At 42.6% G+C, this 26,951-nt stretch overlaps 3 protein-coding genes across 5 annotated transcripts; 1 reads left to right on the top strand and 2 right to left on the bottom strand.

The window, feature by feature from the left end:
• Positions 1-1,352: 1,352 nt before the first annotated feature.
• On the bottom strand, positions 1,353-5,527 carry gata1a (GATA binding protein 1a). Its single transcript, XM_075460323.1, has 6 exons — positions 5,371-5,527; positions 3,645-3,879; positions 3,038-3,544; positions 2,333-2,478; positions 2,123-2,248; positions 1,353-2,022 (listed from the first exon to the last, which is right to left on the bottom strand). The coding sequence occupies exons 2-6, from the start codon at positions 3,856-3,858 to the stop codon at positions 1,741-1,743; spliced, it is 1,275 nt and encodes a 424-aa protein (XP_075316438.1). The 5' UTR covers positions 3,859-3,879; positions 5,371-5,527; the 3' UTR covers positions 1,353-1,740.
• A 3,072-nt stretch (positions 5,528-8,599) lies between these two features.
• On the top strand, positions 8,600-13,791 carry LOC142376770 (ras-related protein rab7). Of its 2 annotated transcripts, none has more exons than XM_075460322.1 (5): positions 8,600-9,480; positions 9,823-9,889; positions 10,025-10,243; positions 11,660-11,785; positions 11,884-13,791. In XM_075460322.1, exons 1-5 carry the CDS (start codon positions 9,422-9,424, stop codon positions 11,968-11,970), a joined length of 558 nt encoding a protein of 185 aa, XP_075316437.1. In that variant the 5' UTR covers positions 8,600-9,421; the 3' UTR covers positions 11,971-13,791. The 2 variants fall into 2 exon arrangements, with proteins under 2 accessions (XP_075316437.1, XP_075316435.1); XM_075460320.1 differs by having other exon boundaries at positions 8,601-9,480; positions 9,763-9,889.
• Positions 12,852-26,061, bottom strand: hcfc1a (host cell factor C1a). 2 transcript variants are annotated; one of them, XM_075460317.1, is made up of 28 exons: positions 25,922-26,061; positions 24,559-24,759; positions 23,874-24,022; positions 22,817-22,977; positions 22,511-22,719; positions 22,201-22,285; positions 21,976-22,082; positions 21,713-21,892; positions 21,387-21,629; positions 21,144-21,292; positions 20,854-21,036; positions 20,549-20,770; positions 20,052-20,156; positions 19,701-19,941; positions 19,370-19,506; positions 19,145-19,292; positions 18,806-19,026; positions 17,381-18,557; positions 16,969-17,117; positions 16,629-16,763; positions 16,301-16,508; positions 15,820-16,095; positions 15,603-15,709; positions 15,373-15,507; positions 15,087-15,272; positions 14,672-14,969; positions 14,526-14,589; positions 12,852-14,411 (listed from the first exon to the last, which is right to left on the bottom strand). In XM_075460317.1, the coding sequence occupies exons 2-28, from the start codon at positions 24,752-24,754 to the stop codon at positions 14,372-14,374; spliced, it is 5,511 nt and encodes a 1,836-aa protein (XP_075316432.1). In that variant the 5' UTR covers positions 24,755-24,759; positions 25,922-26,061; the 3' UTR covers positions 12,852-14,371. The 2 variants fall into 2 exon arrangements, with proteins under 2 accessions (XP_075316432.1, XP_075316433.1); XM_075460318.1 differs by having other exon boundaries at positions 19,725-19,941.
• Positions 26,062-26,951: the final 890 nt, after the last annotated feature.

The raw sequence follows: 26,951 nt of genomic DNA, 5'->3' as shown, positions 1-26,951 counted from the left end.
TGTTACCTAAAGCACACACTGTGGCCCTCACTAACTGACAGGGAGGGTGAGAGTGGCGGTGCCAGCAGCAAGTGGACGCTTTAGGGTCTGTGGCCTCAGTGATAACTTATCAACCATCTCCCAGTCCTGAATGAACTACCCCAGCCCTGCTGCTCAGCATAAAAGACACATTACACTCAACACAACTACGCGGCGTTGTAAATGGGCTGTTCAGGGAAATGGCATTTGGAGTAAACTGAAGTCAGTGTTTTCCTTGGTAAAATTGAAGTACTTTCCCTTTGTCTTCTGCGGCTAATGTCGGTCAGAAATGTTGAGTCAATAGTCTAATCTAATCTGCTCAGACATAACCACAAGTGTGATTAATACGAAACAGCTTTCTCTGCTTTATAGATGTGAATTTTCCATGTAAAACAATCACAGTTGTCAAGCATATCTGAAAATTGCTTACATCAATATAAGATTAAATAGTGCATTAAAGATTTAGAAGAAATTAATTAAATACACCTTTTGGGTAAATACTGAATACTAGAATAATGTTCGAGTACTTTAACTTTAATCTCTTGCTTATTCCACTATCTGTTATTTGAAGATGTTCCACAACTTGCTCCAGTGTGCTTAATTTCAGCCAAGTATTTGAAATATAACATAGTGGTGGCTAATAATAAATGTCCAAGCATATTCATACTGGTCATATACCCAAAGCGTACCTGCTGCAATTTTAAGATATTGTTACTTATGAGCCACCTATTTACCACCTATATACCACTCTTTGTATGTAATATCTTATACTTTAATATTTAAAAAAAAATACTTGTAAGTTTTACTTGTAGTAATGTATTTTTACTTGGTAGTACAATGCTCGTCTCTCTCTTGAAAGAGATGAGACACGTGCAGAGATGTGATGTAATAAAAATATTGTTATTTATGATTGCTGAGCACCTTCCTTGTAGGGTCTGCTCTTTGCAGTCAAGCGTGGCATGAATATGGAAAATGCATGCTTGCAAAAATCCCCTTCTAAGCATTCAGAAATGAATATAACAAATACAAACATGACCCTCTGAACGTGTATTTTTGCGGAACAGATGCCCAGTTGTTCATCAACTGCCAGTCAATCTAAACATAGAACCAGGTGTAAAGTGTTTCACTTTAGTTGAATGTTTGTCACTTCTTTACAGGGTATTTGCATACTTGCTATGTACAATTACACTGTCAAAGTGGAGCACTGCCTGCACAAAGACATCCCTATACCTGAGCAGAGGAGTACAATAACACCTCACAGGCAGCATTACTGTGGTCAGGCAGCTGAGCAGGGAATTCAAATGACTTAAAACAAAGGCCTTCATTAGTCCATCAAAGTAAGTCAAGCTTTTTTTTATTTGCTCTGGTATCAATTATGCAAATATAGAACACAGACCCACAAAACATAAAACTAAAGTATAGTTTCACATCATGAATAGTAAAACAAGAATTTTTTTCTTCAACAAATGCAGCCATCTAATCAGATATTCTTTTGTATTTACAGCTGAAAGAGTGTCCATTATCAGTGTGCTGACAAGCACAGTAACCTCAGTGATTTTATCTGACTTCACACAATATCAACAAAATGTTTTTTTTTTTTTGTCTGATAAGATACAGTGAAAATAAATCTCCATTCACATGACATTCATTATGTACAAATCAACGCATATGACAAACAAGAAAGCATGCTGATGTCTGACTATATAGAGCTGCTCTGTGGCGTCACACCATGGTGGGCACTATGCCAGTGTTGAGGTGGTGTGGGTAAGGTAAGCCGCCTGATGGGTGCAGGTGAGATGGTGTAGGGATGAGGTGCGGCGTGTGGCTGTAGGTCAGGAGAGTCCCGGGGCCAAGGGAAAAGGGCCCAACGTTGTCGTCCAGTTGCTGACCCATTTCTGAGTATGGCTCCAACATGGTGGCCTTCTTACTCTTCTTGTTCTTGTTTGAGACTTTTCTGTTGCGTGTTTGAATGCCTTCCTTCTTCATGGTGAGAGGCCGGTTGACCTGAGAAAAGAGAGGAATTATAGTTCATGATTTTTAATGTAAAAGTAAATCCTAGATGAGGCGGTATGGATTACTTTAAAGATTTTGATGAGTGACTCACATTGTGCAGTTTAAAGTAGAGTCCACAGGCATTACACACTGGCTCTCCATTGGCATTGCGTCTCCACAGTGTTGTTGTGCTGGTGTGACAGTTAGCACACAGGGTACCTGCACGCTTGCTGACAATCTGAAACAGAGAAAAGAAAAGAATTATAGTTTCTAAACAACTAAACATATTCAGTTATTTCACAAAGCTGTCTGCGAGTCATACCAGTCTCTTCTTGGGCCGGATTAAAGGTCTGTTTTGGCCGTTCATCTTGTGGTACAGCCCACAAGCGTTACACAGGTAGTGGCCTGTACCATCCCGGCGCCACAGGGGCGTAGCTGTGGCTCCACAGTTAACACACTCTCTGGCCTCTTTTGAAAATCGTAGAAAAAAAACATCAAAGTGATAACTTCTTGCTGTTTTATTAATGGTTAATTAAAGAGTGTGATGTCAAAATTCTTACTAAACTCAGAAAATGTACATGTTCCTTTGTCTTACAGTACCTTAAAACATGATTATGTGTAACACTAACAGTTGTAACAGAGGATGTGTCGTTATGGAACCTTCTTTATTCGATAAAACAATTTCACCATTATTTTACTAATCTTTCTTTAAATCTTATTTCTATTTGGCATTTTATTGGAGATGCTCAGTAGTCACTAAAGTTAACAACCTTAATAATCAAACTTCATTCTTTGTCTGAAATCAGCAACAGTTTTATGACAACTGTGTAACTGCATCTGCTAAGAAGGATCATTGTGATACCATCCAAAACTCCATAAGATTAACTAAATGCTGTTTCAAAGGTTCAACAAACTTCCCGTCTCAAATGTCTTCATATCTCTTGTTTTGACTGATGCGTCATGTTGTCAAGTGATGTGCTGAGCAGAATCAAACCGCTGAAAATGATGTGTCTCTGAGTAATCTCACCTGGAGTGGTTGCCCTCATCTTATTGCGGAGTTTAGGAGAGTATGAAGGGCTGATCCATGCTCCGGCGCTGGAGTAGAGGGCAGCAGAGCTGTACTCCTGCGGCCCGCTCATGTATGAGCTGTAGGGACTCAGCATGTGCGGATGGGAGTGGGATGATGGAGTGTACATGCTCCCTGATGCAGGAGTCAGATTCAGAAAGCTGCTGCTGGCCCCCGACGCGCTCAGTGGGCTCAGGCGCTCCGCTTTGAGGGCCTCTTGAAGCCGGGGACTCTCCCTGCCCTCTCTGCCGGGAGACGAGTATCCGTCTCTGGAGGTGGTGAAGGTGGAGGTGACCCCGGGGGTGTAGAGCGAGGCTGGGGTGTGTGATTGCAAAGGGGTCTTGATGAGAGGACTGCTGCTCCAGGTGGAGACCGTGGGGTTGTAGGGCGAGTTCAGGGAGTGGCTGGGTGGCCCGTCCAGCAGTTGGAGATTGCTGAGGAGGCCAGGTGAGGTGAACACCTGTCGAACTTTGGAGAGAAGGACAGAAGAGAGACTATCAGATGGTGATTCAGAGGTTGGAGGAGGAGGAGATTGATTTGTCGAGTGACGGTAGGTGTTGGTGCTCACCTGAGCTGTGTCTGTAGGCTGACGGCGCTCGACTGTGGCTTGGGTTGGGGAAGAAAGAGGGCAGGCTGGCGTAGTCAGTGTCCTGACTGGAGAAGAAGGCCTCACCCTCATCTCCTGGAGGCAACAGGCCGTGATCAGAAGTGAAACCGGCCAGGGGGTCCGAACTAAGCAGAGCGGGAGACACCCAATGGGACTGCTCTGATGAATCTTCCATGTTTGCAGGGAATGTCTCAGCCTATATGTAAGAATATCCACATTATTTTTAATTGAATATTTTTACCAAATTCCTTTGCACGTGCACTCACTCTTCACACAGCTCAAATTGAGATGACAGAGGGAAGCTTTGACTTTGATTGAAGCAGATGAATTATCGCCAAGCTCTTCACTTCACAACAACCAGTGAAACTTGAAGTTATCAGGGACAAGATCTCTCGACAGCAGGTTTTTTTAAACTTCCTTTTCTAGGATCCTCATTTGACTGTGGCTGAAAGTAGAGGCTAAAAATAAATGGCTATAAATGTAGTGAGGCAGCCAGTGACCAAACGGTTACTAAGTAGCCTTAATATAATAGGTGTGCTGCTTCGAGACGTGCTGTCCTAAGGGACACCCTCAGGGGTGGACATGCAGCACAATACATACACACTGAGCAGATTTCTCTGTCTCTCTCGCTCAAAAACAATGTTAAAATGTCTGTTTTAGTGATTATGTCAAATTTTCCCACCAGTCTTCCAGTGTCTCTGTGATGGAAAAAGTTTTTAATTTTATTCAAAAATATATAAGAAAAACTTCTGATTCAAATGATCAAAACTGTTGCAGTTCACATCCCAGCAGTGCGATGTGAATTGCAATAAAAGTCAAGGCCACTCTCGTTCAGTATCTTTACAGGACAGAGAAGAGGAAAAAGAGGAGGGTGATAGTGTCTGATAAAGTCTGAGAAAATCTGATAAACAGCATTATTGCAATGCCATATATATCCAGCTCCACAGATACAACATGACCCTAATCTCATCTGATTAATAGAAATCTGTTGGACGAGAAATACAACAAATGAAAACGAAGCAGGGTGCGACCGCTTGTCATGGACGGCTGATCAAATGAAACTGCTCGGACAAAATTAGAATCAAAATACAGGTGATGAGTTAAGATCATTTTAGTCTTACAACACAACTTTAAGATCACAACGTTTATTGATTGAAATTATTCCTCAACTCAAAATTTAAACACTTCGGAACTGTGTACAGCTGTTTATACCAGAGTACATATCTACAACAGCAGTAAGTGGATGAAACGTTTTGTTTAGCTGAAAATGAATTCATCTTTAAGCAATTCAACAATTAAACTTAATTCATCTTAGCTTCTCACGTCTACAATTAGATATTGTAACCTTGTTATTGTTGGTAATATGTTAATCAAAGAAATGAAATGAAAACAAGTTTATAAAAAGTACTTGGAACTAAAGTTAAAAATAAAGGAACTAAAGTTCCCCAGTGAGATGAAAACACTTTATTTTATCCCTGTATAACGTTCTCACCTCTCATATCTCTACAGTCACAGTCGGTCAGGCAGTAAGTTGCCTGAATGATTAGAACCTTCTCTTGTTGAACGTTTTTACAGCACAATTACACCTAAGCAATGCGATTAGCCAGCGACTATTACCAAAAACCGTCATATGTTGGTACGTGCTGAAGAATATAAGACCAAGATGAGTCCCGGACAGGTCACCTACCTGAATGGATGTCACAGATGAGCGAGATTAGCAGTGGGGCTCGGAGGTCAAATTTATACAACCAGGTTGACGGTGGCGCAGCTCGACTTGACTGTCTACCTCAGTGTAGGGTGATGGCTACAAGAGCAACTTTTCCAACCACCAGCAAAGTTTAGGGCTACAAGAGAGTCCGTGGGAGGGGTTGGAGGCAACTTTTTCGAAAAGACACACCTCTTTCCACAGAGAAACAACTCGCAAGATGGCAGATGCCAAATATTTACAGTCATGAATATAAAATTGCATTTAACTGTGTAACTTTTCAGAAAATGTGAAAGTCTCCTCAAATGTTTGTTCCATCGGACGCGTGCGAGAAAGGTGAAGGAGTCTGCTGTAAATCTTAGTCCCTCTGCTCTTCCTTTATGGCAGAGCCATGCTGCTTGTGTAGTATTGATAACATGTATGTATCTCTGATGATTCCCACAGAGGAAGCACCACATATAAAAAGCATATCAGCAGCAAACCACGGCCGTTATCAAACCATTACAGGTAGCTGAGGGACAGAAATGTTTGATGTGATATAAAAACGTATGTGTAAGATTTAAACATTGTAGAGATACACACATAAACTCAATTAAAAAGGGCATCATAGAGCAGTTCCAGTCCGGGCAGTGTGCATTCACGATGGAAGCTTTTTGTCTGTTGATGAAATGTGCATACAGCCCCTGATAAGAACAAGCCCTCATGGAAAAAAGTGAGACAGACATTTGAACAAAGCAAGTATAAAATGCAAAGACACAATTTCTTTGTGGTTTAGCAAAGCTTAGAGTGGAACACAGTAATGCAAATCGGGAAAGGAGCTGCAATCATAGGGGTGAGAGATATGGTCTGGATACAGCCTGGCAGCGCACAAGCTCAACACTGTCCCTGTCATTTGATAGTCAAAGCAGGTCCCCAAATGTCCTGTCTCTTTGTTCATTTACAGTTTTCAGGGAAATCAGGAGAGAAAAACAGTTAGAGAATTTAGACCCCCCCCCCCCCCCCCCCCCTCTTCTCATTATTTTTTTAATAATTCCCAATCCCACAGAAGTTAAATCGAAAAATTGTTTTCATGTGATAACGAATTCCAGGTAAACTGTATCAGTTAAGCCAGATGCAAATCAGAATATGGGTTATGGCAGTTGCAACATCATTTTCTTAAATAAAACCAACCATCTTCCTCCACTTTCCCCTACAGGCTACAGTTGCACAAAATTGTTGAAAATGGTAAAGGTCAGCAATGTCAACTTCGTCAAACTTTTCAGCAGATTGGATATCAGGAAACACGGCTGACATTTTCCCTTTGTTAAGACACACAGGTGGTGTTCTGGGGAATATGGAGGAAGTTGGAGCCTTTTACATGTGTACATCTCAGTTACAGGAGGAAACGAGGTGTAGATAAGATGAGTCAAATTATAAAACTGGATAAAGATGACTGTAGGAATGACGATGCCCACAACTGTTACTATGATGAGCAGTTTTGGATCATTTCAGGAACATTTATACCAATGTAGAGAAAATCCAGCAAGTGGAGAAAAGGGAATTCCTAAATTAACTCAGACTAATTTGTTACCAGGAAGTTGTTGGTTATGCTGTTTTTGAGGTTACCCTGTGTGAGTTTGTCTTATTATACAGTGATCCAAGACAAGCAGCAGAAAATGACAAGAAAAAGATTGTAAATTCTCGTTTATGTATATCAGCCTGCAGGTTTTTGCTGCACTGGGCTCAAAGCTTGCAGGTAAGGTGAGTTGAGTACTTTTAATTGCCTACTGCATGCTGGGTAAGCCCCAACTTACCATGAGTCTGAGCAGCACAGATAAGAAGGGTGAGCAGTTTTAATTTATTGTGCTGTCGCAATTTCTCACTTAGTTTGAACTGTGTTGTGAGCTTTGCCTGTAAGGATGTCACAATGAAATGGGAATGAGCTGAACTGCTCGTGGAGCACACCAGCATGCATGGCTGAGCGCAGTATTACGATGGGAGGAGTGAGATGAGCCCTGTGTGGCAGTGTGGACAGCTGGGCAGGGATGTGGCGGCTGCCGCTGTGTGAGCAGCCTGCTCTGCCCTGATAAGTGCTAATCAAGATGAAAGGAAGAGGCCAGGAATTACAGGCCCGCCACTTGCCTCTCACAGCAGCAGAAACACAAAGACAGCGGTAGGCGCGGACCCGCAGGACCCTACGCACATGCAGGGACAGAGTCTCACACACACACACACACCCACACACCCACACACACACCATGACTGTTCAGTTAACTTTCGGCACTAAGATTTTGAGATGACACTGTAGCGAGCTGTTGGACAGTTGGGAGGTTGAGCGAGCCCCGCTGTAGCCGGGTGACGGATGGCATTGTGTGTCACCAGTGGACTTTGAGGACAGCCTTCAAATTCCCAAGAAACAGACTTCTGTGAAGGCGGTGGTCTTATCTCTTCGATGCAGGGCTGCAGCAAGACGGCTGTACCCAGGAGAGCTCTCTCTCAAACACACACTCTGATGCACGCTGTTCTCACCATCATTACATATTCAATGGTTTCATTACCGTTTTAGTGTTCTCGGCACATGAGTTAGGCTTTTAATTAGTGCATCATGTATCACGAGTTTGTTTCTGATTCATTTACTTGGGGGCTGCTCACTGAGCGATCAGGGATTTTTTTCACCACTGTTATTTGTGTAATCTCAGAATTCTCAGTCCCACCATGATACTGACATGCAAGAAAGAAACAGTTACCTCCTGTGATAGGCCTAGTGTTTTTTTTCTTTCAACAATAGAGCTGCTCTATTTGATTTCTTCTTAAGCTTCTTCAGAAGTGCACTGACCATTTGTTTTTCTATCCCCTCTTTGGTGTTATTCATTATGTGTTTTTGCCCATGTCATTTAAAGTCATTGAGCTCCGGCAGTAGCCAGCCAGTACATGTGCATGATTATAACTGCGTTGGTTCAGTAAACTAGTACAGAGTGTTTCTATGTGATTTTTGGTGGTTCACAGTGTGATATTTGGATTCTGATAAGATTCTATAGCGGAATATGAGTCAGATTTAAGTTTTTAAAGTGGATTTGTCTAGTTTTGTTATGACCCCAATGAGAGGAAAACCTGAAACATAGTGCAACACAGTGCAAAATGTGGGTAAACCTCAGTATTTTCAACCTCTCCGCTGCATCTCCCTCTTTTTGTGAATCTACTTAAAATGCTGAGCACGTTTACAGTCTCAGTAACTCATGTAGATGTTTATAAAGTTGAAAAGTGATAACGTTGCAGACAAGCTTCCAAGCGTATAGTTGAAACAATCTACCTGGTGGCCCTAACAGCAATGACAGCCGTGAGGAAAGGTGAATCAGCTGAGGCTTCTGCTGCCCTCTAGTGATAAAGATAAAAACAATCCACTTTCATTTTTAGCAAACTGCATGCTGCATTATTGTCGTCGGAATATGTGTGCTTCAGTTTGGTCAAATTAGACAGAAACAAATAGATGTTTCTCGTTTCTAAATCAAATAGTGAAAAAGAAAGTGTATCAGGGAAAGAACTTACTTTTCTATCTCAAAATGAATTAAACAAGTTTCTTTCCATCTATCTGTGAGATTAATCCCTACTTTGGTAACTTTTTTCAGTCAGCAGCGTGTTTCGGAATTTGTGTTTATGGTGGAAAGACGTCAGCTATCAGCCAGAGATCCACCGGTGCTGCTAAATGATGCCTTCTGAAGCGAAATTCACTCGAATGACGTTTACTCAGCTGCAGCCACTTTGTGGGCATTTACATGGCAGCGCCTTGTGTATTAAACCATGATAAAACAGCATTTTCCCGCATCTTGAGTAAAGAATGAAAATAAACAAATAGAATGCATAAAGTGGAACAGCTGAAGAAAAAAAGTCGAGATAAGTTCATATTTTAAATGTTTCTTTTATGGATATGTATATATTTTTGTCCTACTGCCCCTGTGATATATTCCAAATGAACGAAAAGGGAAATCTCGTGGAAGCCATGAAGGCAGCATCAGTTGAATCTCCGGTGAACAGCCTGATTACAGCATAAATCAGTATGAACGACAAAAAGGCTCCTGCTGTAACGCTGAAAATCATCCTCATAGGAGACTCCGGGTAACTTTTAAGATCTCATTTCACTTATTTCACTTTCAAGATTTGGATTTAGATTTTTCGGTGGACAGCTGTTTACTAAAATGGAAATTCCTGGTAGATATCCTCGGCAGTATATATGTTTTTCTTTTCTTTTTTAAATACTATATTTATATCTATACATGTGCGTGTATTTACATTGAGACACGGGATTAAATACAAATGTGTTTTGTCACGGAGAAACTGTTGAGTTCTTGGGGATTGTAACTGGTGTGCACGTGTGTGTGCACGTGCGTGTTTATTTAGGGTGGGGAAATCCTCCTTCATGAACAGGTATGTGAATCACCGCTTCACCAACATGTACAGGGCCACCATAGGAACTGACTTCCTCTCCAGAACAGTCAACATAGGTGGAGACACAGTCACACTGCAGGTAACTCATCTGTCCACCTGTGCGGCTGCAGGGAAACGCAGCTCTCACCTGTCATTACTGACTATGTCTTCCATTTGTTGCCCCCTGTGTGTGGGTGTGTGTGCGCGCATGCATGTGTGTGTATGCGTGTGTCAGATCTGGGACACCGCAGGCACAGAGAGGTTCCAGTCTCTGGGTACGCCTCTGTACAGAGGAAGTCATTGCTGCATGCTGGTATTTGATGTCACATCCACAACCAGTTTCAGCTCCCTGGATGTGTGGAGGAAGGAGTTTCTGGTTCAGGGCGAGCCTGAGGATCCAACTGACTTCCCTTTTATTGTGCTGGGAAACAAAACTGACCTGAGCAACCGAGAGGTCAGTGGGCCTCAGAACCCTGAATTTAATCAATGATATCTGGTTTCTGAAAAAAAAAACTGCAAAAGTGCAGGACTTCTGAAAGAGAGTATCAGTGGTTCTCCTTTATTCGAACATGTGGCCCTGGTGCTGTACAAGGAGCCTTTGTTGGAATTTACCTCCGGGACTGGAATTTGCTTTGGAAGATTTTTTTTTAACCAAATTCTTAGTAATTTTTTTCTTTTTAAACATTTCAAGGAGACAAAATTACACAGAGAAAATATTGTGTTTTTTCAGTGTATCAATCGTCAGAAAAATGAACACTTTATCATTGTGGACATCTTTGATATCTTTTTAAAAAAAGAAAAAAAAGGAAGCCAGAAAGATTTTGGACAGTTGTTGGCCCCTAAATGAGGCTAAACCACACATGGATGAAATATTGAACAGTAGCTTTTTTTTCTGTTTCAAATAGCTTAATATGAAATTTGAGTACACTCTTCTAAGTACTACACTTAAGAACAAAGCAGAGGTTCTTGTACTTTACCTGACCCTCCTTTTGTCACATCACTTCTAATCAACTTCAAATATTGTATTTTTTACTTCTGTAAATCCATCTGTTAGCTTGACTCGATAGGAATAGATATTTTTTTCTTTTTTAGGTATAGAAAAATAAAATAAAACCGAACAAATCAGTCACATAGTCAATTTGGTTTTGAGAAGTTTTGCAGATAGATGCAAAGTTTCATCCACAAAATATAATTCTTATAAAAATGATGGAGGGGTATTATTACATTAACTTAACTAAAGGATGCTTTTTCTATAGTAAACTGTCTCTAAAGTGCCAAAAAAACATTAACAGCGGTCTATGGCGTAGTGGGTACAGCAGGTGCCCCATGTACAAGAGGCTACAGTCCTCGCTGCAGCTGGCCCCGGTTCGAGTCCCGCATCGGACGGCCCTTTGCTGTGTGTTATCCCCCCCTCTCTGCCCCCTGCTTCCTGTCTCTCTACACTGTCCTATCTAATAAAGGTATAAAAGGCCCCAAAAAATAATAATAATAAAAAAGAACATTAACAGGCTAAATAATTACTTAAGTTTCATAAATTATGCATGCTAGGATTGAAAAAAAAGTCTTGTGATGCTATATCCAGAAGTCGGCTTTCTATTTATCATCAACTTCTGGGGAGATTCTGGCATGGGACTTCCAGATGAGAACGTGTTACTATGATTGCACAGTAAAATGTGTTTTTGATGCATTAACGAACAAGTCGAACTAAACCTAATGAAATACAGGTGTTTGGGATAATTGGAAGGATAAATATAAAGGATTCAGAATAATCATCTCCCAGTTCTGCAGCTCTTTATGCTCAGTTATTCTAACGTCACTGCGTTTGAACTGTATTTTTCATTTTGAGCTGAACTGTTTTCTTTCCTCTCAGGTGTCTCACAGGAAGGCCATGCAGTGGTGTAAGGACATAGGAGCAGAGTACTTTGAAGGAAGCGCCAAAGAGGATCTGGACATAGAGAAGCCCTTTTTGAGAGCAGCCGAGTGTGGCTTACAGCAGGTAACCCAAGTCAGTTTGTGCCCCAAAGAAGAGAGACGTTTCTGTTTAACATGTTTATTTTTATTTTTTGATGATAAAAGATACATTACTCCCTACAGTACAAAAAACACACATTGGAAAATACAGGACATTTCCAGATAACCTGCGAACGGCCGAGAGAAGCTCGCAACACCTGCCAGTGCTGAGAGGAGCACTCATCCCAGTGTGGGAGGGAAAGTTCAGAGAAACCTCGGCACTGCTGATGATGACCTATCTAACAAGGGTGCAAAAATAGTGACCCAGCAAAGGTACTGTGGAAGGAAAGGACACAATTGTATACCACATGGAGAGAGGAACAAACTCATTAAATGTTTTTTTTCTTTTTCTTCTTTTTGAGAACCTTCAGCTTATGGTCTAACTTAAGGCATCACTACTAAAATACACTGCTTTTGCATGCATGTCTAGTTTTGTTCAACAGACACACCGACACGCACAAAAATTATGAATGCATATGAAGAGAAAGTTTCTACAAAGAAATCGGGAGAAATCACAAACTGAATCCAAGGAGCGAGCCGCTGAAAAGGCGGCAAGCGGAAACCTTGGCTCTGCTCGATCGGGCCGTTACCATCACAACTGAATCCGCGCTCACAAAGAAGATATACACTCATGTCCAGTCAGAAACCTCCCTGTACAAGTTTGGATTATGATGAACCTAGCAGTGATTCAGACTCCTACAGTGAATCAGCTTGACAGAAATTAGAACAATCAGGGAGACTATATATATATATATTTATATATATATTTGTTTCTTTCATAAGTAAAGACACAAAAGGCAATCAAGAGATGACCAACATGTAAAAACAGTTTGTTACAGGTAATTATATAAAAGGCCAAGATGATTTTTTTTTTTTTTTGGAAGTTTTTTTTTCTTTTTCTAAGTTTTATTCTTGCTCTATGAAGGAACTAATTTACAAGTGAGTACACTCCAGCTGTAAGCTTTCTTCCCAAGACATCCTCATTCAAAGACATACGCGTTTACAAGTCACAGTCAGCTTGCACACCATCTGTAGTCTGAAATACAGAGCCGTGGAAGGAAAAAAAATTAAAATTTATTAAATGGATTCACATACATCAATAGGGTAGGGAAAATAGGTCTACTAATATAATTTGCCATTCTAAAAATTAAAGAAGAGGTGGGACACCACATTCATGAGCATAAAAAGCGTGGGACAACTGATTGGGATATCGGGAGGAAAGGCAAGAGAAGATCTGACGTCAACATTCCTCATATCCCAGGAAATTCCATGTTTGGCAAACGAAGCAACACAAGCACTGAGTAGTAAACAAAGTAAAAACTCTCCTCTCCCTGGGTCCACTTCAAAGTTCCCTTCAGTCCTATAACCTCTGCGGTTCTACCTGGAACATATACAAAAGTCTGTCTCTGTCACTGCCATCTGATAAACAAGAACATACAACCAACCGAATGAAGATTTGTTTTTTTTTTTAAAAATATAGTGGCAACCTCAACAGCCACCCATCTTCCCATGAACACAAACTATGGGGATGAACAACAGTTTAAAAAAAAAGTGATGTTTTTGTTTTTAAAAATGCACACAACATACACATACACACAGGAGGGAAAAAAAAAAAAAAAGCTTAAAAATACAAAAATAAACTACACAGAAGATCCTCTGCGTCATTGCTCGCTAATTTTTTGGGAAGGTTTTAGAAGATTTTTTTCCTTTTTTTTTTCCTTTTTAAACGTGTGTGCTGCAAGTCTCTGTCCTAGCAAAGTCCGTCATTCTTTTTCTACAAATCTCTTTCTTTGCCGTTCTTTTTTTTTCTTTTTTCTCTTTGTCCACTCCAACGTGTCAGCCACCAGTCCTCATCTTGGGGTAAAAAGCGCACAGTGATGATGTTACCAGGAGACTGGAGTCCAGTACGATGACTGTACAGACTTGGTTCTTGATGATGCAAATTTGTTTTGACCAAAAAAAAAAAAAAAAAAAAAAAAAAAGAAGAAAAAGAAAAAAGGATGTCCTCGTTCGTGGAGGACAAGTGCTTTATTTGTTTCCATACTGATGTTTCTTCTCATCTAAGCTAATGCCTCCACAGCCTTTTTTTTTTTCCAACACTGTACAACATTTCACGTAGTCTCTCTCTACATCCCCCCAGAATTCACAAAACACAGAAAAAAAAAAAAAAAAAAAAAGTAACATTGCGCCACAGGCTGGCTCCCAGTTTGTGAAAGATGCAAATGCTTCTCTATACTGTTCAACTACTTGAAACAAGCCAAAAATAGATGTTAAAAGGATAGAACGGGATGTGACTGAAAAAGATAATGTGCTTCTAGGTTTGTGTTGCTCTAAAAATAGTACGACCAACAGAACGAGGAGGAAGGAGGGTTTATCTACAGAAACATCTCAGATTCTTTTATCTTGGCTTCATACGGTTGATCTGTCTCCATCTTGATCTGAGATGTGGAGGATGAGATTAGGATGAGCAGGGGTGAAGTTCAGTCTTCCTGATAAAAAGGACAGCAAGTGGGGGAAGGAAAAAAAAGAAGAAAAAAAAAGACAAAAGACTGGGAGGGGTCTCTGGGAAACCTTACTGGTCCGTCCTCGCTTTCTTTGGACCAGTAGTCTTACTGCAGGAGGATGAAAAAAACAAAAAACAGAGGAAGTTGCAGGTTACTCCATAATTAGAGCTGCGATCGTATCAAGCCTGTGTGCACAATGTGAAATATCAATACTGTACATACGTATCAGGAGAGGTGCCTGGTCTTTTGGGGGCAGGTTTTGCAGAAGCACCATCTTTACCAGACTCTGCAAAAGATAAAAATGGTTAGAATGTGTTCCAGTCAATAATATTTCATATTTAATTCTTTTTAAAGATGTGCGCGCTCACCCTGCAGCCATCGAACTTGGGTTGCAGGACCGTAGCCCTTCTCGTTGCGGGCGGCAATGCGAAAGATGATTGCTGGCTTAGTGGTGTAGTCGATGTGGGCGTTTGAGAGGCTGGACGACTGCACCAAGCAAGAAGGGTTGGGTCCACAATACACTCGCATGAAAGCTAACTGGGCCGGGGTAGAGGCCTTGGCCTCAGCTGTTTGGTTACTCTGGATGGCCAGGTACACAGAGTACTCGATGATCTTCCCTGATGTCACAGAGGGCGGCTCCCAGGTCAGGTGAGCACCATCTGGGCTCTGAGGAGAACAATGAACAAATAAAACTCAGTGCACCATCCCTACAGGTGGTCATGCTGTCACAGTCTGCACAGTTGTTTTTTACATGGAAAAAAGGCCGGTAAAGGTGCATTTTACCTTGCTAATTTTGATGGCGCAAGGTGCCCCTGGAAAGCCTGGTAGACAGGTCTTGAAAGCAGAAATCTCAGAGAAGGCTCCGCGACCACAAGCATTGATTCCAGCGACACGGAACTTGTAAGCTGTACCAGGCTGCAGCTCCATTTTCTTCATCTGGCTGTAGTCTGGCATGATGCCAGAGTCATCCTACCAAAACAAACAAACAAACAAAAAAAAAAAAATTAGCGACCTGAGCACAGCAATGCAAAAGGTACCCGAGCATGAACGACTCCCCTCAGACACTTACATCTCCATGAGATTCATCACCTGGCACATAGAAGTGAGTGACAACCATATTTGTGACTTTGACAATTCCAACATCAAACCACTGGTTCTCCTTCTTTACAACAGGCTTCACTGGAGTTGGCTGAGGGGCTTGTTTCTGTCAGGACACAAAAAATATTTAGTCAAATAACAAAAAAAAAAAGTCTGATTAAAATTATTTTTAAAAAAAGCTTTTCATCTACAATGACTCACCTCTCCTTCAATGCCATTGGCAACCTCTGCGAGAGTGGCTGCTGCTTGCAGCTTGGCTGGACTTGCCACCGATACAGATGGTGCAAATGTACTTGATGGAGCAAGTGCTGGGTATAGCAAACAAAAGAAGTGAGTCAACTGTAAAAAAGATAACTTCCCAGATAACAACCACCACAACCAGAGACTTGTAACAACCAAAGTAAGAGCACAGACTTACTCTCAGCTGTGGTACGGGGTAGGAGGGATGCCACAGCACTAGTAACTGAGGCAGCCATTTCGTTGTGGCCATTGCTTTCAACCGACGGGTCATTGAGGCTGTCAGCAGGTGCGAGGCCCTCAGTGGGCAAGTTTGCGTCCACAGAGGCCTGCTGGGCAGCAGCCTGAGCTTCCTGCAGCTGCTGCTGCTGCTGGACCAGCGCTGCAAGCTCTTGCTGGGTCAGCATGATGGGGATGCTGGTGGGTTGCTGGCTATCTCCAGCAGCATCACTTTCATCTGTAAACAATAGAGAAAATGTTCACGACTCAAAAAAATCTAGGGGGATTTCAGTAGTTGCATGATCCAGCTTAAATGGTTATGCCTCTTATTTGGAGTATGGGTTTTTTCCTCATCTAACTAGCACCAGACCTTAATCTTTGACATTACTGTACAAAAATTGACATAAAACAAAGGGGAACCGCTCGGCTTTTAATATACTCACTCATTACGGCTTGCTGAGCTGCCTGGAGTACAGCCTGGATGGCAAGGGCCTGAGCTTCTTCAGTGGCTGCTGCCTGAGCAGCGGCCTCTGCCGCAGCAGTTACAGCCAGTTCCTCATCTGACAGCCCCGTTACCATTAGTGTGGCTCCCTGGCCCTCAGACATGAGCTCTGAAGGCAGGTTCAAGGCTGTTGTAGCTGCTGCTTCTCCCTGGAAAAAAAACTCATTAGAGATGCTCCATTAAGTGCCTGTTTAAAAAACTGCACAAGTAAAAGGAATTTCACAATGCAAGACTAGCGTATTCTTTGAGAGACATTTCATTTTATTCACCTCCGCCTGTGTCTCCATAGCTGCGGCTCCCTCCTCGGCAGGTGCAGCTTCTGCTGATGCGGCCTCGTCGGTTTGCATGGGTTCCTCTGTGGAGCTGCCAGCAGTGCTCACTCCCTCTGCGATTGATGAAATTGACTGAAGGGAGAAAATAAGAAGATATACACATCACCCACAGCGGGGGAAAAAAAAGACAAAGCAAAAAGAGAATCTAATTTTCTCAGAGTCAGAAGAAGTGCAACCTTAAATAGGAAATCTGTATCTAATTATCATTATGAAAAACACGCTGAAGTGGTGTTAAGATCAGCTTCTAATCCCCAGAGGAACTGTGTGGTTTCCTTACAGGTACTGAGGGTCCTGGGGCTGGTGTAGATTGAGTGACAGTAGTGATGGCCCTTCCCTGGGTGGTAGTAGCCATGCCAGATGCTGCAGTGGTGGGGGCCACCTCTGTGCTGCTGGTACCCTCTGCCTCCTCCTCTGTCTGCTGGGTGGCTAATGTGAAACACAAACATTATTTCAGATAAATTCAACCTTGTGGCAAGTTGAGACTTTTGGGTGAAATTTCCCTTTCTTTTAATAAAAACCAAGAACAAACTGATATTTACCCCTTGAAACTTGATAGCACAAGATAATTTTTTTACAAACCAATGAATTACTTCAGCTTGTTTAATGGCTTGGCAACTATGAAAATACAAGAACTTCTGAAAACAGAGAATCAAAATCATTATAGACTCATTTGCCAATGGCTGTGTTACCTGTGCCTTCTCCTGTCTCCATACTGCAGGTAGCAGTGGTGGCAGTGTTGGTGGTCCCAGTCTCATGTGTTTCACAGGGCGGGTTGGAGCAAACCCTTTGGACCTGGCCCGTGGCTGTGCTGGTCTGGTCCCCTCCCATGCTGGAAGTGGCAGTGGACGGAGTGTTGGTTGTCCCCGCCTCATTGGTTTCGCAGGATGGATTGGTGCGCACGCCGCTCTGCACGGTACCCGTCTGTTCTGTATTCATGTCGGATGAAGCTTGGGTGGCTGTGTTGGTGGTTCCCGTCACGTGGGTCTCACAGGGCGGGTTGGAACACACCTGCTGAACTCCTCCCATGTTAGAGGACGCTGTAGTAGCTGTGTTGGTTGTCCCCGCCTCATTGGTTTCGCAGGATGGATTGGGACGCACTCCGCTCTGCACGGTACCCGTCTGTTCTGTATTCATGTCGGATGAAGCTTGGGTGGCTGTGTTGGTGGTTCCCGTCACGTGGGTCTCACAGGGCGGGTTGGAACACACCTGCTGAACTGCTCCCATGTTAGAGGACGCTGTAGTAGCTGTGTTGGTTGTCCCCGCCTCATTGGTTTCGCAGGATGGATTGGGACGCACTCCGCTCTGCACGGTACCCGTCTGTTCTGTATTCATGTCGGATGAAGCTTGGGTGGCTGTGTTGGTGGTGCCCGTCACGTGGGTCTCACAGGGCGGGTTGGAACACACCTGCTGAACTCCTCCCATGTTAGAGGACGCTGTAGTAGCTGTGTTGGTTGTCCCCGCCTCATTGGTTTCGCAGGGTGGATTGGGGCGCACGCCGCTCTGCACGGTACCCGTCTGTTCTGTATTCATGCTGGATGAAGCTTGAGTGGCTGTGTTGGTGGTGCCCGTCACGTGGGTCTCACAGGGCGGGTTGGAACACACACTCTGCACGGTACCCGTCTGTTCTGCATTCATGTTGGATGAAGCCTGGGTGGCTGTGTTGGTGGTGCCCGTCACGTGGGTCTCACAAGGTGGGTTTGAACAGACAAGGGTTACAGTCCCAGAGCCTTCTCCAGCTGCTCCAGCTTCAGTGGAGCTGGGCTGCTCGGAGGTCGGGGAAGCCAAGATGGATACGGGCAGATCCTGCACTGGTTGAGCCTCCACACCACTGGGAGTTGTGATCAGAGTCACCTGGGTGGGCTGGTTCTAAAGGGGGGAAAAGTCATTTTTGATATGCTTAAAACATATGGTATGGTACATAATTTAATGGCTTTTCCTTGCAGCTGTCACTGCTTTTTGGTTACATGCACAGGAAGCATCTCTTTCCTTTCGCAGTCTTTTTCTCAAGTTTCAGTATGCTTATTGAAGCTTACATATTACCACAACAACATGATGGCTTAATGAACAAAAGGCAAATGACGCAAACAAATAAACGATGAACCACTGTGTCTTACCTGCACTGTGATGGCAGAGGAGGGCAGTGCGGAAGTAGAAGTCAGACTAGTCTGGGCAGATGACACCGTTATGGCAGAGGGGCTGATGACCTGACTGGAAAGTGTAGCGATGGTTCCCAGTGTGGTGATGGGGGTTACCAGAGAGGCATTGGAACTGTCAACTGTGCCTCCTGCCAAGCTAGAAGAGACTGTACCAGTGACTGTGCCCAGAGTGGTGACTCCTGGAGAAAGTATGAATGGACAGATTTCAATAGAGAACACGTAAAAAAGTACAAAATGTGATAACATCTCCCTATGACTACTCACTTGAGAACAAATCACATAGACTGTAATTCTTACCAGTAGTCCCTTTGACGACGAGAGTGGTGACAGTGGGCTTCACACTAGACACGGTCACTGGAGTAACAAGACGAACACCACCCACTGTGCTCATGGGCACAGTGCGCAAAATAGTGCCAGGTTGCCCTGGAGCACCCTTCAATACCACCTAGAAACAGACCATTCAGGTTAAGTCTTCTCAGCCGCAACAACCGTAAAAACGTGTGGAAAGAACTGTCAGCTTACCTGTGTAAGCCCCTGTTGGCCGGCTGCGGTGGCCAGTTTGGGCACCGCAGTGATTATTTTACCAGGAGTTCCAGTGGTCATTACCTTCGTGGTAAGGATTGTTATAGGCGTTTTCATGCCTGCACTGCTTGTCACACCTGCAAAGACAAAAACAAGTCTGAAACCTTTGTTTATCTGATCATGTTGACATGCGACAGATACATCCCAACAACTGATACACAACTGTTGATCATTCTTGACATTTGCTGACATCCACATCCATTACCAAGAAGTTCCATTCTAAACACTACAAACATACAGTCACTTTTAAGAGAAGGTCTTAGTTAACTACTTAGTTGTCTTGATGAGTTCAGACCTGTAGCTCCTGGCTGGGTCATGATAGCCGACATAGGGATGGTCTTAATAATGGTGGTGCCCTGCTTAGTGGTGGTAGGTGAGACTCCACTGATGTTGAGGATAGTTGGCTTGTTCCCTGTGCCTCCTGCCTGGGAAGTTGTGATGATTGTTGTGGGCTTGCCATCTGCAGAAGTCACCAACTTCAGGATAGTGCCAGCTGGAAGGGGACCCTTTGTCTGAGAAGAGACGCAAACATCATGAACCATTAAGAGAAATCCATCTGGTACCTGTCTCAGGAGTTTTAAGCTACCCCCTGTATTTTTTTTTCCCCCTGCATATAGCTGACCTGTATGAGCTGTGTGAGAGGGTTAGTGGAAGCCTGGCCTGTGACAGCTGATGTCTGCACTGGCTTGGTTTGTACCACAGACATCATCTTGCCAAGGTTGGAGATCTGCAGACACAGGAGAGAGACTCAAGTTCATGAGTTACCAGTCAGCATCGGACAGCACAGGGAGGTCAGTGGGAAAGTGGACCATTAAACTTGTGGCTCCAGGAGTCATTGGAGCCCTAACTGACCAACAGTCATGCAGATGACTAACATCATGCTCCCCGTTTATAGTTGAGCTCTCCAACAGTCACATTGACTTTATAAACGTAAAAACCCTCCCCTCCTTGCACAATCCTGTGTTGCCACCATCTTGTGACACCAAAAGACACACGTCAAGAGTAAAAAAGCAATTTACAAGGTTCATCATTTACAGCATGCCTGTGATAGCACCAAAGGGTGCTTTCTAAGTAAAGTTCTCTTTTTAAGGCTGTGATACAGAATTGCTGTTTTCTTACCAGAGTGCCACTGCTGCCCATGGTGAGGGGACTCTTGACTAGTGTGATGGTCTTGGTAACTCCTCCCACCACGGTGGTTACCACCTGGGCCTGCTGAGCCACTGTGACTGCACCTGACTTATGCACAGTGATAATGGGTCTTGTGGTAGTGGGAGAGGACGCAGTAGCTGTGCCCACCTGCGCGGCAGCGGTCTTCAACATCCGGGTGGCCGGATTACTAACCTACAAGCACAAATCTTATCTTAAACAACAATGCATGCATTTTGCATATAATGATGAAAAATAAGGTTTAAAGAGATGTATACCATTAAAGGAGAAGCTACTTTCATTGTGGTTGTGCCAGGGGAAACGGCAACTGTTTTCAGAATGGTGGCACCTGCAGGAACATTGAGGACAGTGCCTCCAGAGGAGGGCGGGATCTTCTGTGTGGCTGCAGCTGCAGCAGCTAAAGCTGCCATGCCACTCATTTGAGGGCTACTTCCAATAGGCTAAAAATCAAAAAGGAAATGTTGAAGAATATATTTGGAGACACAAAAATACACAAAAAAAGAAAACCCAATAAATTTAAAACATAAACATGTGGTATTACTCATACCGATCCCTGGGTTGTTTGGGCTGGCACAACCATCCGAACACCAGCAGGAAGTGATGTCACAGTGACGGGGGATTTACCCAGCTGGCTGGGGCGAACTGTGACAACAGATGCGCCAGTGGCAGACTGTTGAGCTGCAACCTTTAAAATAGCTATAAAACAAAGAAGCCACATAATTAGACCTTATGTGACTGCAGTTATTGAGCTTACTGGTGTTAACAATGGGCATAGGAGTCAGAGAAATACCTGTCTGGGGTAAGCTCTGGGTAGAGGGTGCTGCAGCAGCCAGTGCCGGGCTCTTTGGAGAGTTAACAGGCTGCGATGGGGTTGCACTCATTGCTGGCGAGGCTGCGGCAGGAGTTGCAGGGATGTCATACTTCTGCAGCTGTAGCAAGTAGGTGTCAGCTGTGGAAACTGCACCCCAGCTCACCTCAAGAGAGTTTGTGTTGGCACGGACAAGCTGTACCCTGGCAGGAGCGTGCGGCCGCTCTGTGGTATGGAAAATAACATTTAAAAACTACCCTTTTTGACCATCCGAGTCACCATTATCACTCATGTTCCAGCACACCAACCTGTTTCCAGGTACCAAAGGTCTTTACAACAGACTTGGTTGTTCCACGCTTTACGATAACCGTCACGGCCGCTCCACACATACAGTCTGGAATTGATGGCCACAGCACAGTGGCCAGCTCGGGCCCTGGGGATGTTATCTTCTAGAGTATCCATTAACACCGTTTCCCAACACATGGTGTCTGCAGAATTACACAAAAGTTAATCAAGGACCCCATTTAACTCACCCTTTTCTATATGAAACTTGACAATAAGTTGGACAAACCGAGATTTAGGCAGGCAAGAGTGTTTGTGCATTTCCACTCTTTCTCGTGTGTGGCCACTTTTACATCATCCATTACCAAAGGAACCCATCCTCCAAAAACATACATCCTGCACAGTGGAAGGGGGGAAATAATGGTGAGACACTGAAGCACAGCCTTTTCCACAGGGACTTCTAACAATTATGAAAAGTCAATTCTTATGGGGAAATGTGTAGCAGTTGTCTTACTTGTTTGTGATTGTGGTGGCAGAGTGAAGACTTCGTGGAAGTGGCGCTGTGCCGCTTACTGATGGTTTGTTCCATGTCAGGGTATCTAAGGACAATGAATACACAAACAGTGAATTAATCAATTATTATAATATTAAGGAAATTTACTCACTTTGTTGTCAAACATAACATTTATATATTACGACATGCCAGCGTAGGATTCTGAAGGTTAAATATTCAACTCCCTTTGTTGTGATTATGACAACACAACCTCTGGACATTAGCAATTTGACTGTGGTCTTTTTTTTCTATTCACACAACAGAAACCTACCAATATCAAGTGTCCACAGATCTCCAAGACGGCAACCACTCATTCCTCCATAGATTATCAAGCGAGATTTCCTGCTCGTCTTTTCAGTGTACACCACAGCAGTGTGGCTCTCACGAGGAGGAGGCAGAACTCCATATGTGATGGGAATATCCCACCCAACCACGCTGGAACCTGGACGAAGTTCGAGTGTGTACAAATCATTCAGGTATCTGAGGAAAAACAAACACAGATAGTTACACCCATGTATCTGGCTGAAGTTGTGTGTCAGAGGACACCATCGGCAACAGTAAAATGAAATCTCTTTACCTGGGAATGTTGTTTTTTGGGTCTTCACTGTCATTTGCCAGTCCACCAAACAGGTAGCACTTGTTGCCGACCAGTGAAAAACTGTGGCCAAGGCGAGGACAAGGAGGAGGGCCGTTTTTTGGGTTTTTCGCTTTCAACTTTTTCCATTCCCATCTGCTGGCCTGTTACAGAAACCAAAGTAAAAACATGGCATAGGTTAATTAAGTCACTGCAGAAGCGCTAATCCGTCACAGGTTTACATCACTACTTTTTCTGACAATCTCATTCTGAAAAAGAACTTTGTGTTATAATTAAGACTGAATTATTTGCCTTATATTTATTTCACATCTATTCTATTTCCAAGCAAGTAAGACTGGCTCTGGCTACAAAGTGTGACGGGTAAACATAACTGAGGCGCACAATAACGTTTTAACTTTAGCCTAACATTGGATCAGTAACTTAGTCCCCCCTCTAGACTTTATATCTGTTCTGCAGACTAACTCTCTAGCCAAGAAATTGTGGAGTGTGTGTGAATGCACGGCATTACTCCCTTAATTCTCACCATTCACAGCTGGAATAAAGAGACTTTACAGCACCAATGGTTGTGCAAGACACTTTCCAATCTGCACCTCACAAATAATCGTTTTTGCAATAACATTGATCAAATATATGCTTTGGCTCAGTGGCAATGCACTGGGCAAACTCACTGTGTTGAAGTTAACGGGTTTTGAAATATTAGATTAACTTAGCCTATTCTGGTGAATAATGTGAACCATGAAGTAACGCTCAAACAACTTTTCCTACATGAATAGTCTCTGGTGCAGACAATAAAATGAAATGTAGCCACAGAAACATGTATGAAAAGCCAGCCAGTAAAATATCTTTCATATGTGCAGTGCTTTTAAAACATATCTACCACATCTTAATGCTCACAAAAGCTACAACAGTTTTTACAAATAAATGCATCTCAGAAATTTGACTTTGAAATGACCATTTCAAAATCATTACATCTGAAATTTTTCTTTACTTCAATATAAAAAGCTGACAAAAAAAATTGAGGGTTGTTAATAGAGATTACCTGTAGTTCATAAAGGTCGTTGCTGTATTTTCCATACTCCACCATTCCACCAAATACTAGCAACCGTGTCCCATCGCATACAAAACCATATGCAGCACAACCAGGGGGAATATCACCACGGACAGCTGGGATAAACCACTGGTTTGTAGCTAAAAAAGGAAACACGATAACAATGTTAAGATTTTCTTTCAAATGGCTTTGATTTGGTTAGGGATGTTATTATCTAGACATGGCTGTGGATTATCAAATTCTAGAAACTTTAAACAGCACTCTTACCACAACTGGCTAATAAACAAATAACAACTCTTAAGGTTAGGATAACACACAACAATTGTTGAGTTTGTCTGTCATTGGTTTGTGGGCAGGAAACTGGGGCAGAGGATGCGCTTAAACCAACCAGCATCATCCATTTTATTTTAGCCCGCCTTTTTCAATCGTGCAATAAATGTAATTCTCCTGCAGAGGGAGCTAACTCTAATAAGACATGGGTTTGTTTGGCCTACTAAGGCCTGTATACTAATCAAGTTTGCTAATCACGATCCAACATTGTGCTTAAACGTTGTAAGCAAAAGCTATATTAAATTGCTTCGAACATCCCAGTTAACAAATACAGAAAAGTTGGAGAATAATTATGCTTGTTGTATTAAAAAGATCGACCAAGTTCCACATGCGAGCTAAAACTTACCAGTGTTGTATACATGCAACTCGTCAACGATGCCTTCGTTTCCACCACCAAAGACGACCATAAGCTCCTTTATAGCCACAGCTCTGTGTCCATGTCTGGGCCGTGGAACTGGACCGGACCATCCGAGGACCCGTTTCCATCGCGGCTGCAGAACCGACGCCGTGGTCCCAGACACCGCGGAGCCAGGGGCAGACATGACTTCTGCCGGAGGGAATAATAAAGAGGCGTTTTATTCACTTAGTGAAAGCCATTCTGCCATTTCCATATCAACAACTAAAGAAACTCAACAACAACATCTGATCGCGCACAGTATCTAATCCGTAAAACTGTTTTTTTGCGGTCGAACAGCTGAATAGCTAACCAGTTAGCGGTTAGCTTTAGTTAAAAGATGCAATCAATCCAAAAACTGAATCCGCAAGACCTTTCGAGTCACTCCTTGCTTATATGCCTTGTTGCAGATAGGACATTGCAGTAGTCTCGAGAAATACAACAAATGTTCTCATGATCCAAGTTTCTTCTAAGTTGTTTGTAACCATTGAATTCAATTCATGGAAGCAGCCATCTTGCAGCCAAACAAACCCCCGCTAACGCTTCTGCCCATCTGAAAAATGGCGGAAGAGCATTAAGGTGCAAAATATATGTTAACTAACCCACTACAACGTTAAAACAATACAATACAAGTCAAACAAATCAAACTGAACAAGAGTCGGTCAGTTTAGTAGAACAATACGCGGTGGCAACAACGATTAAATCTAAAGTTAGAATCGTTAGCAAGAGTCGGCTATTTTCATGCCTCTCTGGGAGTCGCCATATTGTAGCTAGAAAGCTTAGCATTCTCTGTAACCCTTTTAACGCAGTTATTAATGATAGAACAACATACAAAGCTTACAAAAACTGCTACAGTATTCTTAAAACATTTATGCTCAACTTCCATCGAACTATATAAAGAAAAACTAAGTTGCAAACAGCAGCATTCAAATAGACTAATGTTAGCAACTCCGCGTTAGCTCTAGCGGCTAGTTGCTCAGCCTAATTTGCCCATGCTAACGCTGTTAGCTTTGCGGCTGGCATCTGTCAAAGCGTCGCGAAATTTCACAATTAAATTCGGCGCAACTTTAAGTAATTCTTACATGCATGATTTACCTGAAAGAATTGTGAATGCAACGACAATCTTGAAATGTGGCTAAATTCAGTGAAACAGCATTAACTTTATGTTATTATGTTTCATGCCGTCTCTGGAAGCAGCCATCTTTTCGACAATCGGCCTACTTCAATAGCTCCCACAAGAAAAATGGCCGGGCGGTTTGCTACAACAAACCATAACAAACCGAACATAGCACAAACATAAACGAATCTCACTTACTTAATCAGATGCAGTTAATGCAAAAACACGGGTATGTGCTCGAATCTTGTGGCAATAATCCAAATTCATTCGATTTTTGAAGAAGTATTTCCTCTCATGCCTGCCTGGAAGCTGCCATCTTCTTGACAACCAGAGGCGGAGGAAAATGGAAGAGAGTTAGCGTCACCCAAAGTAAACATGGCGACAGAGACCCGCTCGATAACGAATTCAGACTATAACGCACTTACCATTTTTTATATTTGTCATTGTAAGACGGTAAATAGTGTTCAGTATGGGGAAGTACTTTAACGAACTCTCAAAATCTATATAATATGAAAACATAAAGAGTTTTAGTAAATTCCAACAAGTCCTGTTTTACCAGTGGGTTATTGTCCCTTACTAAAGATGGCGACAGCCGTACCGGGACCCTTTTTATATTGTCATGTTGGGTTGTACTGATTCCATTCGTTTCCAAACCTCCTCAAAGATCCCCATACATGTACAACTATAATGTATGCGTACCAAGTAACAGATTTAGCTCAACATATTTTAACGCTGACACGCCCACGTTCACCGTAAGCGCGCCCTCCACTGATACATAAACTGCATTGAACACTACAATGCTATAAAAATCAATAAGTCCTCCATTTTCTTTGACAACAATGTGTTTAAGCACATTGTCAGGCATATTTTACAATGGCAAGCGTTGCAAATCAAAGAGCAAAACATAAATTCTAATTATATCTGATTATATCATATTTAGAGCTTTTTCTTATGTTAAAAACCTTTAAAACAGGACTTTTTATTTACAGAAAATCTTATTTATATATTTATTTGTTCATAGAGGTAAACACATGGGAATACAGTGCACATAAAATTTCTTTTGTGACTTGATGTGGCTAAAATTCAAACAAAATGTATTCATACAAACAGAATGAAATCAGAAGAAATATAATCCAAAAGCAGAACTAAATCACATGAAATCAATTTTACACACAACATACAGTTTAAAGTTGTCTTGTCCTTTGATGCCGTATGCTTCACAGGCCCG

The sequence above is a fragment of the Odontesthes bonariensis genome, chromosome 3 (assembly GCF_027942865.1).
Source record: "Odontesthes bonariensis isolate fOdoBon6 chromosome 3, fOdoBon6.hap1, whole genome shotgun sequence".
Taxonomy (NCBI): Eukaryota; Metazoa; Chordata; class Actinopteri; order Atheriniformes; family Atherinopsidae; genus Odontesthes; species Odontesthes bonariensis.
Note: the sequence above shows the minus strand (reverse complement) of the source record. Positions and strands in the feature narration are given on the sequence as shown.

Bases quoted from the DNA above. Each gene is read 5' to 3' on its own strand.
- gata1a (XM_075460323.1), bottom strand. From the start codon at position 3,858: ATGGAAGATTCATCAGAGCAGTCCCATTGGGTGTCTCCCGCTCTGCTT. The intron at 3,545-3,644 runs GTGAGCACCAAC...TTCTCTCCAAAG, and splicing joins AGCCTACAGACACAGCTCAG to TTCGACAGGTGTTCACCTCA. The intron at 2,479-3,037 runs GTGAGATTACTC...GATTTTCAAAAG, and splicing joins GATGAGGGCAACCACTCCAG to AGGCCAGAGAGTGTGTTAAC.
- LOC142376770 (XM_075460320.1), top strand. From the start codon at position 9,422: ATGAACGACAAAAAGGCTCCTGCTGTAACGCTGAAAATCATCCTCATA. The intron at 9,481-9,762 runs GTAACTTTTAAG...GTGTTTATTTAG, and splicing joins ATCCTCATAGGAGACTCCGG to GGTGGGGAAATCCTCCTTCA. The intron at 9,890-10,024 runs GTAACTCATCTG...TGCGTGTGTCAG, and splicing joins GAGACACAGTCACACTGCAG to ATCTGGGACACCGCAGGCAC.
- hcfc1a (XM_075460317.1), bottom strand. From the start codon at position 24,754: ATGTCTGCCCCTGGCTCCGCGGTGTCTGGGACCACGGCGTCGGTTCTG. The intron at 20,157-20,548 runs GTAAGAAAACAG...CTGTGTCTGCAG, and splicing joins TGGGCAGCAGTGGCACTCTG to ATCTCCAACCTTGGCAAGAT. The intron at 14,412-14,525 runs GTATGTACAGTA...ATCCTCCTGCAG, and splicing joins CCAGGCACCTCTCCTGATAC to TAAGACTACTGGTCCAAAGA.